The sequence below is a fragment of the Microplitis mediator genome, chromosome 5, assembly GCF_029852145.1.
Source record: "Microplitis mediator isolate UGA2020A chromosome 5, iyMicMedi2.1, whole genome shotgun sequence".
Lineage (NCBI taxonomy): Eukaryota > Metazoa > Arthropoda > Insecta > Hymenoptera > Braconidae > Microplitis > Microplitis mediator.
In genome coordinates this window covers 9,049,741-9,061,924 of record NC_079973.1, presented here as the reverse complement: position 1 = coordinate 9,061,924, position 12,184 = coordinate 9,049,741, and the positions used below count along the sequence as shown (strand labels likewise).

The 12,184-nt window shown below is 28.2% G+C and overlaps 1 protein-coding gene across 2 annotated transcripts; it reads left to right on the top strand.

The window, feature by feature from the left end:
- Positions 1 to 1,973: 1,973 nt before the first annotated feature.
- LOC130668826 (androgen-induced gene 1 protein-like) lies at positions 1,974 to 10,679 on the top strand. 2 transcript variants are annotated; one of them, XM_057471305.1, is made up of 6 exons: positions 1,974 to 2,294; positions 7,414 to 7,615; positions 8,111 to 8,248; positions 8,312 to 8,529; positions 8,686 to 8,945; positions 10,046 to 10,679. In XM_057471305.1, exons 2-5 carry the CDS (start codon positions 7,457 to 7,459, stop codon positions 8,885 to 8,887), a joined length of 717 nt encoding a protein of 238 aa, XP_057327288.1. In that variant the 5' UTR covers positions 1,974 to 2,294; positions 7,414 to 7,456; the 3' UTR covers positions 8,888 to 8,945; positions 10,046 to 10,679. The 2 variants fall into 2 exon arrangements, with proteins under 2 accessions (XP_057327288.1, XP_057327287.1); XM_057471304.1 differs by having other exon boundaries at positions 1,974 to 2,310.
- The last annotated feature ends 1,505 nt before the right edge of the window (positions 10,680 to 12,184 follow it).

The window sequence follows — 12,184 nt, the reverse complement described above, 5'->3', positions numbered from 1 at the left end:
AATCAAAGTTTCGAATGTTTGAACATCAGCATAATCAGATGATCGTTTACTATATATGATATCATTGCATGTGCTGAAATATCGACCAAGCATTTTTAAAAAGTGTTCTGTTGAGCATGAAACAATCGATACAATTGAATTCTCGCATTTCATTGTATTACGTTCTAGCAAATTTTAATAGAGCGCATTACTTGTCGATTGGCGCAACTATAGTCAGACTTGTGTAATGTTGATAATTTTACTCGTACGGAAAAAGTATATATCCGGGATATATGCGGTCAAAATTGAATATATGTCTCATACCTGTGGCATATATTCAGATTTGCGGGAATATATACTTTTCCTGTACGAGTACTTATGCCCACAGGCGTGTTAAAATGCATCGCATCTTTTATTATTTATTATTTAATGGTTCTAATTTAATTATTTCTGATTTTTACTAGGTGAGACAAAGAGAGAGTAAAAGATATTATAGAGAGAAGGATAGGAAATGGGAATAGAATTCTTTTATGGTACCCTACCGTATTCTTACCCTAAATTTTTGGTTTGTCACCGAAGAAAACGGTTTTTGAAGTGTAAACTGTATACAGAAAAAAAGAAAACCTTGAACCGAGAAATAAAATGTCTTCGAAATTTTTTTCTTGAACCAAGCGAAATTTCTTACTTTATTGAATTAAAAAATTATTTAGATTAAGAAATTATTTCCTTCGCGGAAGACATCATTTTCTTAGTCTAAAACATAGATTCTTTAAACCAAGGAAAAACTTTCTAGGTCCAAAAATTTTTTTCTTGGTTCGAGAATATTTTTTTACTTCCCGCTAAGAAAATTGCAAATTTTCGGGAAGAGGGAAGTTATTGGTTTCGGTCCGATTTTCGAAAATCGAGTTTTCATCAGATGTCGATGTTTTAAGGTCCTAGGAAGCTATTCTGACTATTCCCGGATGGACGGCAGTGTGTGTGTGTGTGAACTTTTTTTTGTCTGACGATATCTTGGGAACGAATCAACCGATTTGATCGTACTTGGTGGCAATCGAAAGAGCTCACCAAAACTTAGAATTGGTTATATTTTGAGGTAAATCGGGCGAGTGGTTTATGAGTTATATGTAAAGAACCAAAAGCAAAAATAATTTTTAATTTCTATTCTTCGTATAACTTGTAAACTACATGACCGATTTTTCATTAAATCCACTCCTTTTGAAGTTTAATTAAAAAGTAATTTATTGTTTTTTTTGCGTTATACACGATTTTTTTTCACTTAATTGAAAAATTTATGACTTAAACATTAAAAATAACTTTTTTTCCTCGGACTATAATTTTTTTTGAAAAATCATAATTTATAAATGTATTATTTTGCTTAAACCAGTGGTTATCTTTATAAATCAATATTCACTGTATTTAACTAACTCCAATAGTTAACTCCAATAAAAAAAATCGTCTTCTTAATCATAAATTATTTTTTCGTGTATTTATATACTTTTATTTACAAAAAATAATTGAATAATGAATCAAAACAAATAGTAATAATAAAAGTGCTTCATTTGAATCTATAATTTTTTTCAAGACCTACTCAAAATCTTGTAGTAGTTGGAAAATATAAAATTCCCACAAAATTTGAGTTTTATTTATTGTTTAGAGGTCGCCCATCGAACTTCAAATTTTTCCATTTAAATAACCTAAGAAAACTTTTTTTTTTATTTTTTTATTTCCGTATTTCCAACCGTTTTTCAAATATCTATTTTTTCTTTTACCCAAATTTCTCCTATTTAAACCTTTATTTTACAAATTTGAATTATTGTCCAGTTTCGTACTTTTACACTTAGATAAATTACATCGCTTAATAAAACGTTTATTCCATATTCATTTTTAATCTCTTGATAACTTCTACCCTCTGTGTGTAAGCGATTGAAACTTGTTTGAAAACATTCCTGTAGCGTGTAGCGCTGTTTACGTTCTAATATTCTTACGCCACTCAACAGAAAGCTGATAGTACTTGTCAGCTACATCGATGTGTACAAAAACTGAGCTATGTGTTTCGGGGTTAGTAAGATTTAGTTTAGTGTATATTCAATCTCTGTGTTGTGCAGTGAGATAGAATAAATCCAAGTACATATCTCTGGAAGTCGAATATACAGTTACATTGCAATTATCTCCATTACCCAACATCGAAGGAAAATATGTCAATTTAAACTTTAATTGATATCCAGTTTATAGCTCATCGCAATTTGTTAAACCATTAAACGAAATAGTTTTTATTTTCAAATTTAAAGTAGATTTTGGTAATTTTTAAGATAAAAGTAAGTTCAAGTAAATGTAAGTAAAAAAAAAAACATTTAATAACGATCATTTTCAATAATTTTGACTTACGGTTACACATATATTTATATATTAGGGTGTTTCAACAAAAAAGTTTATTTTTTTACAAACAGGTTTATAAGTTTCGGTTGGGTGTATAAAAGCTTGTGTTTAAATTTTAGCTCTTAATATTACATAAGAGGTCAAATGTTAACTTATTGCTGACAAAACGGTAACATTTAAAATGTTGATATTTTATTTTACGTTCCAAAAAGCCAACTTTGTAGAAGCAAAGTATACTTAATGTCCAATCAAAAGTTAACATTTATGTGTTTCAAAATGATAACTTTACACTGGTAATTTATTAATTTTTTCATTCCACTTTGTAACGTTTTGTTGACAAATAGCAATTAGTTTTTTTAAACCAAAAAGGTAACGAATTGACATCTTTTTTATGTTGACAAATCGGATTTAAAATTTTATCTTTATGTTAACTAATTAAATATTTTTATGTTGACTTAATGCTAGCAAAGTATTAAGAATTTTTAAAGGATTTTCGATAGAATTTCTGGTGGAAATTTTTTGGAATTTTCTCTGAAAAACTCAGTTCTAGTTCTAAAGATTTTTTCAGAGTTCTTCAGAGAAAAGTGCAAAAAATTTCCACCAGAGATAATAAGTGGTACAATTAAAAGTACATAAATAAACAAAAAAAAAGTACTTATCATATTTTATTGTTTCTCATTTACAATAAGATATGAAATGCATCAGTATTTCATTTATTTACCAACTCTTAATCATCCACTATTGATTCAGACAAATATATACATTATGAAATTTAAATATTTAAATATTTATTTAGTGATTTATTGAATAATTTAAATGTAGTCGAAAGTTATTATATTGGATAAAAAATTATCAGTATTAAAATGATGAACTTTTATTTATCCCAAAAAATACATCATTTATTGCTTCATTTTATGATATTTGCAGACATTTTTATATTACATTTTGTTAATATCTTTCTTTGATAACATTAAGATAACTTGTAAAAGTTGAATTACAAAAAATTCCATTTGTCATCATTTTATTAACATTCAGGAATACCAGAAACTTGACTTGAAACGAGCAACTAAAAGCTGACAAAAAGCGACCCTGGCCACTGTAGTTACTCCTGGTGGAAATTTTTCGAACTTTTCTCTGAAAAACTCTGAAAATTCTTTAGAACTTTGAAAAAATTTTTAGAACTTTAGAACTGAGTTTTTCAGAAAAAATTCCGAAAAGTTTCCACCAGGGATACCAATATTGAAGATGTTCCACATCGCACTTTTAAGATGATAAAAAATGTCTAAACGAGTTTCGAATTATGCAATTCAATAACAACAAATTTTAGAACTAAATAGGTCACATGTTTGTAGGAAATTGATCGCTCTACTATAGAGGTCTCTTATCATTTTAAGATAAATCGAATTTTTTAAGTCATTTGAGGTCATAGTTTGATTTATAGAAAATTTCCATATAGTTGGATTTTTCCGGAGAAACTTTCAGACTTATCACAAAATATCTTGGAGCCTTCTCTAGTAGAAATTTTTCGGACTTTTCTTTGAAAAACTCTGAAAAAGTCTTTAGAACTTTATAACTGAGTTTTGCAGAGAAAACTCCGAAAGATTTCCACCAGGGTTTTATGTAGATCCCCTAGCGAATTCGGTTACACCGAGAAAATATCTAAAACATACCTGGTATTTGAGTATGATTTCAGTATGTTCTCAGTAGAATTCTAAAAGTATACTCAAATTATACTCATCCATATTAATAATTTAGGTATGTTTTTGAACAATTTATACCGAAGCTATACTAAGATAAAAAAATAATTTCTTAGATATCGATATATTTAATGTATTTAAGTATATTAGTTGAATAATTTATTTATATGTTTTTTTAATAAATAATTAAAAAAAAAAGTGGTAATTGAATGAGGTTTCGAACTTGTGACTTGTCACTTGAGAGTCTCGTGAAGTTCTCATGGCGCTGTCGCAGGTCGTGATGAATTGATCAATTTTATTTTTATTTATGGTTTGTTTTTTTTATGCATTATATTTGTGTTAACTATCTATACTATTATTGCAATAGAATCAAATAAATAATAAATTAATGATAATTGTCTGTCTATCAAACGTAAACAGAAATATTTCCTTTTACACTGAAATTTTTTTTCATTTTGGTAAAAAAAAAACAAAAATATAGAAGTAGTAAATAAGTAAATCAATAATTAAATTATTATGAAAATAATTTTTGAACAATTTACTACTAAAAAGCATTATAATACTAAACACTCAATTGAAATAGTATTTTTATAATTTTCTATTCAATAAATTTATTTACTTCAGACCTCAAAGAAACATTTTTCCTTTTTCCCAGGTAAAGACTTACATCGAAAGGTATTGTCCTCAACCTCTCTGATTTCGGTATAATTTGCGTATAAATCGTGCTTGAAATAGATATTTTTTCGCTATCATTTAAGTATGGAAAATTCAAAAACATACCCAAAACATGAGACGATTTGAGTATAATCTGGGTATGAATTGAGTATAATTCTTACAACATACCGAAATATTTATCAATTTCTACTATACCGGAAATGAACCCAAAAGAAACTTAAATTTTCGGTATAAACAAAGTCGCTAGGGTCATTTCATTTTCTATGAATTATTTTTTACAAAGTTTTCGGCATTCCAAAATAATTTGAAGTTATTTGTATTTTAATGTTAACTTCACTAAGAAAATTGTAATATAACAGTTTTTAATTGAATAAAAAATTGAAAATAGCGGATTATTTCATCGAAAATTATTTATTTATGAGAATTTGAGCATAGAAAAAGGATCCAATTCTTAGAAATCCTTTTTGTCTTTTGGAAATTCTTTATCTACATTATTAAAAATTCCAGGTCCACAAATATGTTAAATATTATACCGTTTAGATGAAAAAAAAAAAAAAAACGTGTTGTTTGTTTACTCGTTCATAACATTACGTTTGGTTTGTTTTATTCAAACTTCATCTGGCATCTACAGGAAAAAACTATTTATAAATTTTGCAATTCATTTAACTAAATTTCAATTAATAATGTATAAAAGTTTTTTTAGCATGTCTACCACCTTGAACATTTACATCAATACTCTATAATTAAATGTATATGCCATTACAGGTATAATTATTACAATACGTTACATACATACAATTACAAAAAACTCCTTTTATAAAAAAATTCTTCGTATATAAATGATTGTGATTTATTGACAAAATGTCCCCGTATATATGTGTGTATATTACGTATTGTAATAATTATGCCAGTAATGATAAAGTATTGATGTAAATGTTCAAGGTCGTATTCATGATGAACAAAATTTTGATAGATTATTTGAAATTTATTGTCAAATGAATTGTAAAATTTATAAATAATTTTATTTATGTAGATGCCTGATGAAGTTTCAATGAAATTAACGAATATTATGAACGAATAGATAAACAACACGTATTTTGCTGAAGCCATTCCCCCAAAGGGAATGTTTCCTTGTTAGAATCGGATGGATCCGAGTTCGAGACCAGCAGATACCATGGAATTTTTCATCAACATCATACATACTCGGTCAATCTCAGTAAATATCCTCACCTAACAGATTATAAAAAATGTCTAGATAAAATTTTTTTGTTGCGATTTAAAATTAATTTAAAAAATATTTACTGTCCGTAAAATTTTAGGGAACTCTATAAAATTTATTTGGAATTTATTAAATTGTCACATATAAAATAATTTTTCCTCGGGTTGTTTTAAGGAGAAAGAAAAAAAAATTAAAAAATCCATGTGGGATTCGAACCCACACTTGCTAGATTCTTTTAAAGATGGTTATTATTATTATTATATCAGGTCTGGTTTGATCGTAAAACAGTCAAAAGTGGACAAAACTCAACTAGTTACGATGAAACCAGGCATGCTATCGTATAGATATTAATACAGTTGAGATCAGTTTTAATTGTTAAATTTGTGTCTGAAATGTATAAAAAAAAAAAATACGATCAAAACAGACCTGAAATTTAGATTCAAGTCGTTCTCAATTTTACGCCTAAAGGTTTTGTTTGAGAGAAAAGTTTAGAAAAAATTACTATAGACCCTCCTTTTGATCAATTGTTTATAAATTTATGTATGTGCACAGTCAGTCATGACCTGAAAAAATCTTAACATTAAAAGTTTTTAATAGTTTGATTTGAAATTTTCCTGATTAAAAGAAACGATTTGCGATGTTAGTTGCCCATAAGAAGAGTGATTCAAAAGTATTTAAAATTTTTTTTTTCTAATCGTTTTAAATCGTTTCTTTTAATAAGGGTTAGTACACAGTTTTTATGATTCTTTTTCTTCCAAATGAGAGCTTAAAAGATCTCATTCGGTGAATAGTTTTTATTTTAAAGCTGTTTGCTTACACGGTCACGCCGAAAAAAGTGTTTTTTGTGTCTAAAAAACAGTCACAGGGTTTTTTCGGGTAACAATTTTTTTTTTTTTTTTTTTATTGTGTACGTTATTTCGAACAACTCCACAAAATCTTAAAACGGTTCACATTTTTTGACCTCACCATTCCTCTAAGGCTTCTGTACTATAATGTCCGGAATATAAATCTGTTATATTATGTAAAATATAATACATGCAAAACTTTTCTCATAGAAAAAACTTTAATTATTGTAACATAGAGATTAACTAATCGTTAAAATAAAATAAAATCGAAATTTGAATTTAAAATTAATACGATTACTTTATTGAATGCTTTTATTTCCTCATAAAAAATACAACATTTATTTATTTTTCAAATAAAAAAGTAAAATTTTACAAAAACAAAAAAAAAAAACAATTCAATACCAAATATTCTTTTGAAACAAACATTAAAAATCCCCGTCATTTGATATTTCATTGCAACATATTTCATTTTCATTTACTACAAAACGTCCACAAATATAAAAAATCGATCTATCGTTTCAAATGTAGCTGAGTCAAAATTATTAATTACATTATTGATATTAAAATTATTAAAATTTCAAAGTGAAGTTTACCATAGCCTAAATTGTTTTTATTTGTATAGATTACAGGAAAATTGAAGGAGGCGAGAAGGTAATTAAAAAAAAATGTTGGGAGCTTTACTGTTTGGATTTCACGTAGTTTCCTTCGCCCAATTTGCCTTTTCAGTTTATTACGACTTCACTTTCACCATAGTTCCAAAAGATGTCATTAGGAATTTCAGCGCCTATGGTGGCAAATTCAAATTTCTCACTTTTTGGGATGCGGTTCGTATTATAATTTCGAATCTTACTCAATAATTAATTATAAATCATTAGAAATAAATTTAAATTATTTGTGGGATTTACAATTATCCATCTTGCATAAACTTGATGAGTTTGATACTTACGTTGGAGGTTCTTGCGTGAAGCTTACTATTAGATAAAAATTCAAATTTTATATTTTTGGCAAGAATGAATCAATAATTATCGTTCTTGAAAATTTTAGTGTCATCGATCATTTGAAAAAGTTATTAACGATTAAAAATCAAAGTTTTGACACAGAGTCTTATGGGAAACTATAACTTTTTATGTTTCAACTTTATAAAAAAAAATATTATTAAAATAGATAAAAGGACAAATAATGTTTCAAAATATTCGTTAATTTATGCTAATAAATTAACTTTTTAACACCTCGATCTAGTGAAATAGTTGAAATCATCAAATTTAATGTGAAATTTTCAAGATGATTAATTTAAAAGAATAATTATCTATCGTTTTCAGATAATACAAGCTGTGTTTTTCCTGTTATGTATCCTTAACGACATTTATGGAACTAATAAAGTCGCACCAAAAGAAACCCCATTACTTCGACGAATTAAAGATTATTTTCACGCAACTTTTAGTTTCCCACTTGCGATGGTAAGTATTTAAAAACTTGTTAAAATTTCAACGAATTTGTAATGGTGGTTTAATCTATTGTAGTTTGTAGGGATAACATTCTGGGCATTGATGTTTATTGATCGAGAGTTGGTACTGCCTAAAGTTTTAGATCCATATTTTCCATGGTGGTTAAATCACTTAATGCATACGATGATTATGGTATCAACTGTATTCGAAATGTTGATGGCACCGCGACAATATCCGGAGAAAAAGTCCGGATACATTGGACTCTATGCTCTAATGCTCACATATCTTATATGGTATGAATTCAACTTACGTGAAATAAATGGTTTAAATCCACATTAATTTTTAAAATGGAATAAAATAATTATTGCGGATTTAAACCGTTGTTTTCTGGGTAACTGCATTAGTTAATTAAAATATGAATTTTTTATATAATCAATATGATTTTTCAGGATACACGTAGTTTATTATAAAAGTGGAGTCTGGGTATATCCAGTTATGGAGATACTATCATTCCCGCTACGAATCCTATTTTTCGTCACGTTATTTGTGTTTGTTGGACTGCTTTACTACGTAGGAAATTATTTTGATAATCTTATATGGGCTCGGGAAAAATCAAAGCATTATAAAAAAAGTGCTTCCAAGTCTAAGTAACATCACCTAATGTCACCAAAAGAGAGTATCATGGACAATTATATCGTTAGTCATAAAGGTAACTATAAAATGTTAACATGCTGATTAAAAAATTTGAACATTGCATTTAAAATGTGAACGACGACATTGAAGGGACGGAATTTAGAGAAAAAAAGTGCCATCTGGGCATCACCCATATGTCATATTGACGTCATAGTATGTCACACAGATATCAAATTTACGTCATGTTCACATAATTAGTTTTACATTATTATCTTACGTAAAAATGTGCGAAATAACCCTGATAGCCAAGTTGGCGAGAAACTGGCGTCAAACTAACAGTCGCAAATAGTCGCCAAGTTAGCCGCAAAAGTTTGTATTTCCAAAGTTGATAGACACTTTTTGAGAAAGTTGGTGGCAAAAGTGGGTAATCCATAAGTTGCCTTAAATTTTCTCAGAAACCTGCCTTTGAATTGCGGCTCTTCACTGGCAGCAACTTTCTGAGACAGTTGGCGGTAACCTGTAGCCAAATGTTGCAAAAGCTAGAGTTGTCGATAACTTGTCGTCAAGTTGGTCGCAAACTAATGAATACCAAGTTTTTGACGAGCAACTCATGCTATCAGGGGATGAGTCGGATCCAAATTACGGTAAATTACCATAAATTATTGCCATTTGCTGCAAACTACCACATCGCCGTAAAATTCCATATTTTACAGGAATTTTTTTGATTACGGTAAATACCGCAAAGTTACAGCAAACTTGCAGTAAAATACCGCGTTTTTGCCGTAAATAAGGTAAATTATGGTAATTTCCTGTAATTCGGATCTGCTAGGGTTCTAAATCATACAAATCTTTTTTGATATTTCACAATTAATCTACTAAGTCATTCGTAATACTGTAAAAGCGTAAGAATATAAAATGATTCAAGAAGATTAAAAATTCTTAATCATATCTAATACTTCGAAATTCTAAATTAATATTCTAATTTCTGTCACCGGTTATGATATGAAATAATTTGGTCAAAGTATTACAAATTTTTAACCCTTCCGAATACTTTTGGATCCTAAAAATAAAATTAAAATTGATTTGAAAATATTGAAAATTTTTTAATCACATCAATCCACTTCGTTTAATCAGGGCTTCTATCTAATAAATATATATTTTTTATTTGTTTTTCAGATATTCTTCGAAAAAATTTAAGTCTCACCAACAATATACAGAGGAAATTTAAATGAAGCTCTAACTTTATTATATGGATTCATAAAAATGTTCCAATAATGGAAAGTGGAGTTACTAAGAATATTTAGACAGTGAAATTAATTAATAATAATATGTTAATGTTTAATTGCGTTAGAAATACTCTATGATGATCAACTTCTTGATCACAACCCCCTACCATCACTTACGGTATTGATATTTCAATACCACAAGTGATCACAGTTGTTAAAAAAAAATCCAATAAGGGTCTAAGTACATAAAACAATATTACTTAATTTTGCATACGTTGTTATAAAAAAACTTAGGGGAAAATAACCTGAATATTCGATAAAAGGTAAAAACGTTCTCTAAATGAAATACTTGTGATGACCTATAACTTAATTAAAATATTGTAGTGCCTAAATATTCTGCCGGCTTACAAGGCAATTTAGAGATCTTATAGAATAAATTTCGTTTTGTAAAGAGCTTTTGTACAATTATAGTATATTATAAAATTTAAAAAGAAAAAAATGTAAAATAAGTGTATTAACATATTTTTTTTTTACTAGAAAATGTAAAGAAATAAAATAATAAAAACAATAATATTTAATTAATATGCAGCAAATATGAAAATACTTAAGTTTTAAGGCGAAGATTCATCGTTAAAATTTAAGGGTAAAATCTCTGTAAAAATTACCGGGAATGTCAGATCATATTTTTCTGACATTGATGTGAATATTTTACTTGATGACCTCCAATGGTTTTTATGAATTGGAAGAAAATTATTCCTCAAAAAGAAATTCAATCCCTCACTCATCAGTATACTAAAGAAGAGAATCAGCTACTGATGTATGCTTACAAACCATATAAACATTATTATATATGAAATTAAGACCTTTAATGAAAGAATTTAAGTTCAATGGGAAATAAATGAACGACTATTAAGTCATAGTCCTAATATCTTATGTGCAGCTGCACTTTAATTTTTGCTTGGTACAATACTCGATTCAAAGTTTGTCTTAGTGTTCTCCATCCATAAGTTCCCATAGAATCCACTCAAATGGGTCAAAAACTGCATAAAAACCAATACCTCTATTGGATTCTATGTGGTTTTTGACCCATTCGAGTGGATTCTGTGAGAACTTGTGGATATGATTGGGGTTGAGTGTGACCAGCGGAGGAACATAGTGACCGGTGATCAGGGCAAAAGTTGAGTAATATTCTCCGAATAAATTCTTTAGGAAATTGGACCCATTCAATTTTAGTAAGCTTCTTGGTTTAAAATATTTGAATTTCTGTTATAAAATATCGCGCTACTGATGCCATAAGGGCGTATCCCGAAAAAAATACCCTTGAAAAGGCATAAGGGCGTACAAAAAAATTTTTCCAGGAATCGACGTAGTTATGCCTGAAACGGGCAGAAATGCAAAAAAAAATTTTAGTACGCCCTTATGGCACCCAGGGTACCTACCGGGAGCCATAAGGGCAGACCAAAAAATTTCAAATTTGAAAAAAATTTTTTTTCGTCATTTCTGCGCGTTTCAAGTAAAGATACGTTGTTTCCCGAAAAAAAAATTTTTTGGTAGGTAACCTGGGTGCCATAAGGGCGTACCAAATTTTTTTTGCATTTCTGCCCGTTTTAGGCATAATTACGTCGATTCCCGAAAAAAATTTTTTGGTACGCTCTTATGGCATTTGTAACGCGATATTATTTCAAAATATTATCAAAACTTATGATATAAAAATTTATGAATTATTTTATATGATATTTTGTATAGAAAGTAGTAATTATTATTGAAAGTTTTTATTATTTCCTTGTGTAACTATTATTATTGTTGTTTGATCGAAATTTGTGTGATTTGATGGTTTGGAAACCGGTGTTGCTAAATTAATATTGAATGCTCATATCTTTCTGTCCTCAGAGTACATATAGTAAAATAAGAAAAAATATAAATGATGATATTTGTATGATTTTATCGAATGAAGATCTAACTAATAGTTTTGAGTTTGCCCAGTGGATAATTAATTATTATTATAATCTATATTATTAACAAGAAATCCTTTTTTTCTGTGTATTTTATAAATTTAGTAGTGATATTTGGGCAGTCACGTAGTGACTGC

What these genes read in the sequence shown, in the direction of transcription:
- LOC130668826 (XM_057471305.1), top strand. Translation starts at nt 7,457, where the DNA reads ATGTTGGGAGCTTTACTGTTTGGATTTCACGTAGTTTCCTTCGCCCAA. An exon ending in TTCTCACTTTTTGGGATGCG is followed by an intron (nt 7,616 to 8,110) that starts GTTCGTATTATA and finishes TATCGTTTTCAG; the next exon opens with ATAATACAAGCTGTGTTTTT. An exon ending in TTAGTTTCCCACTTGCGATG is followed by an intron (nt 8,249 to 8,311) that starts GTAAGTATTTAA and finishes AATCTATTGTAG; the next exon opens with TTTGTAGGGATAACATTCTG.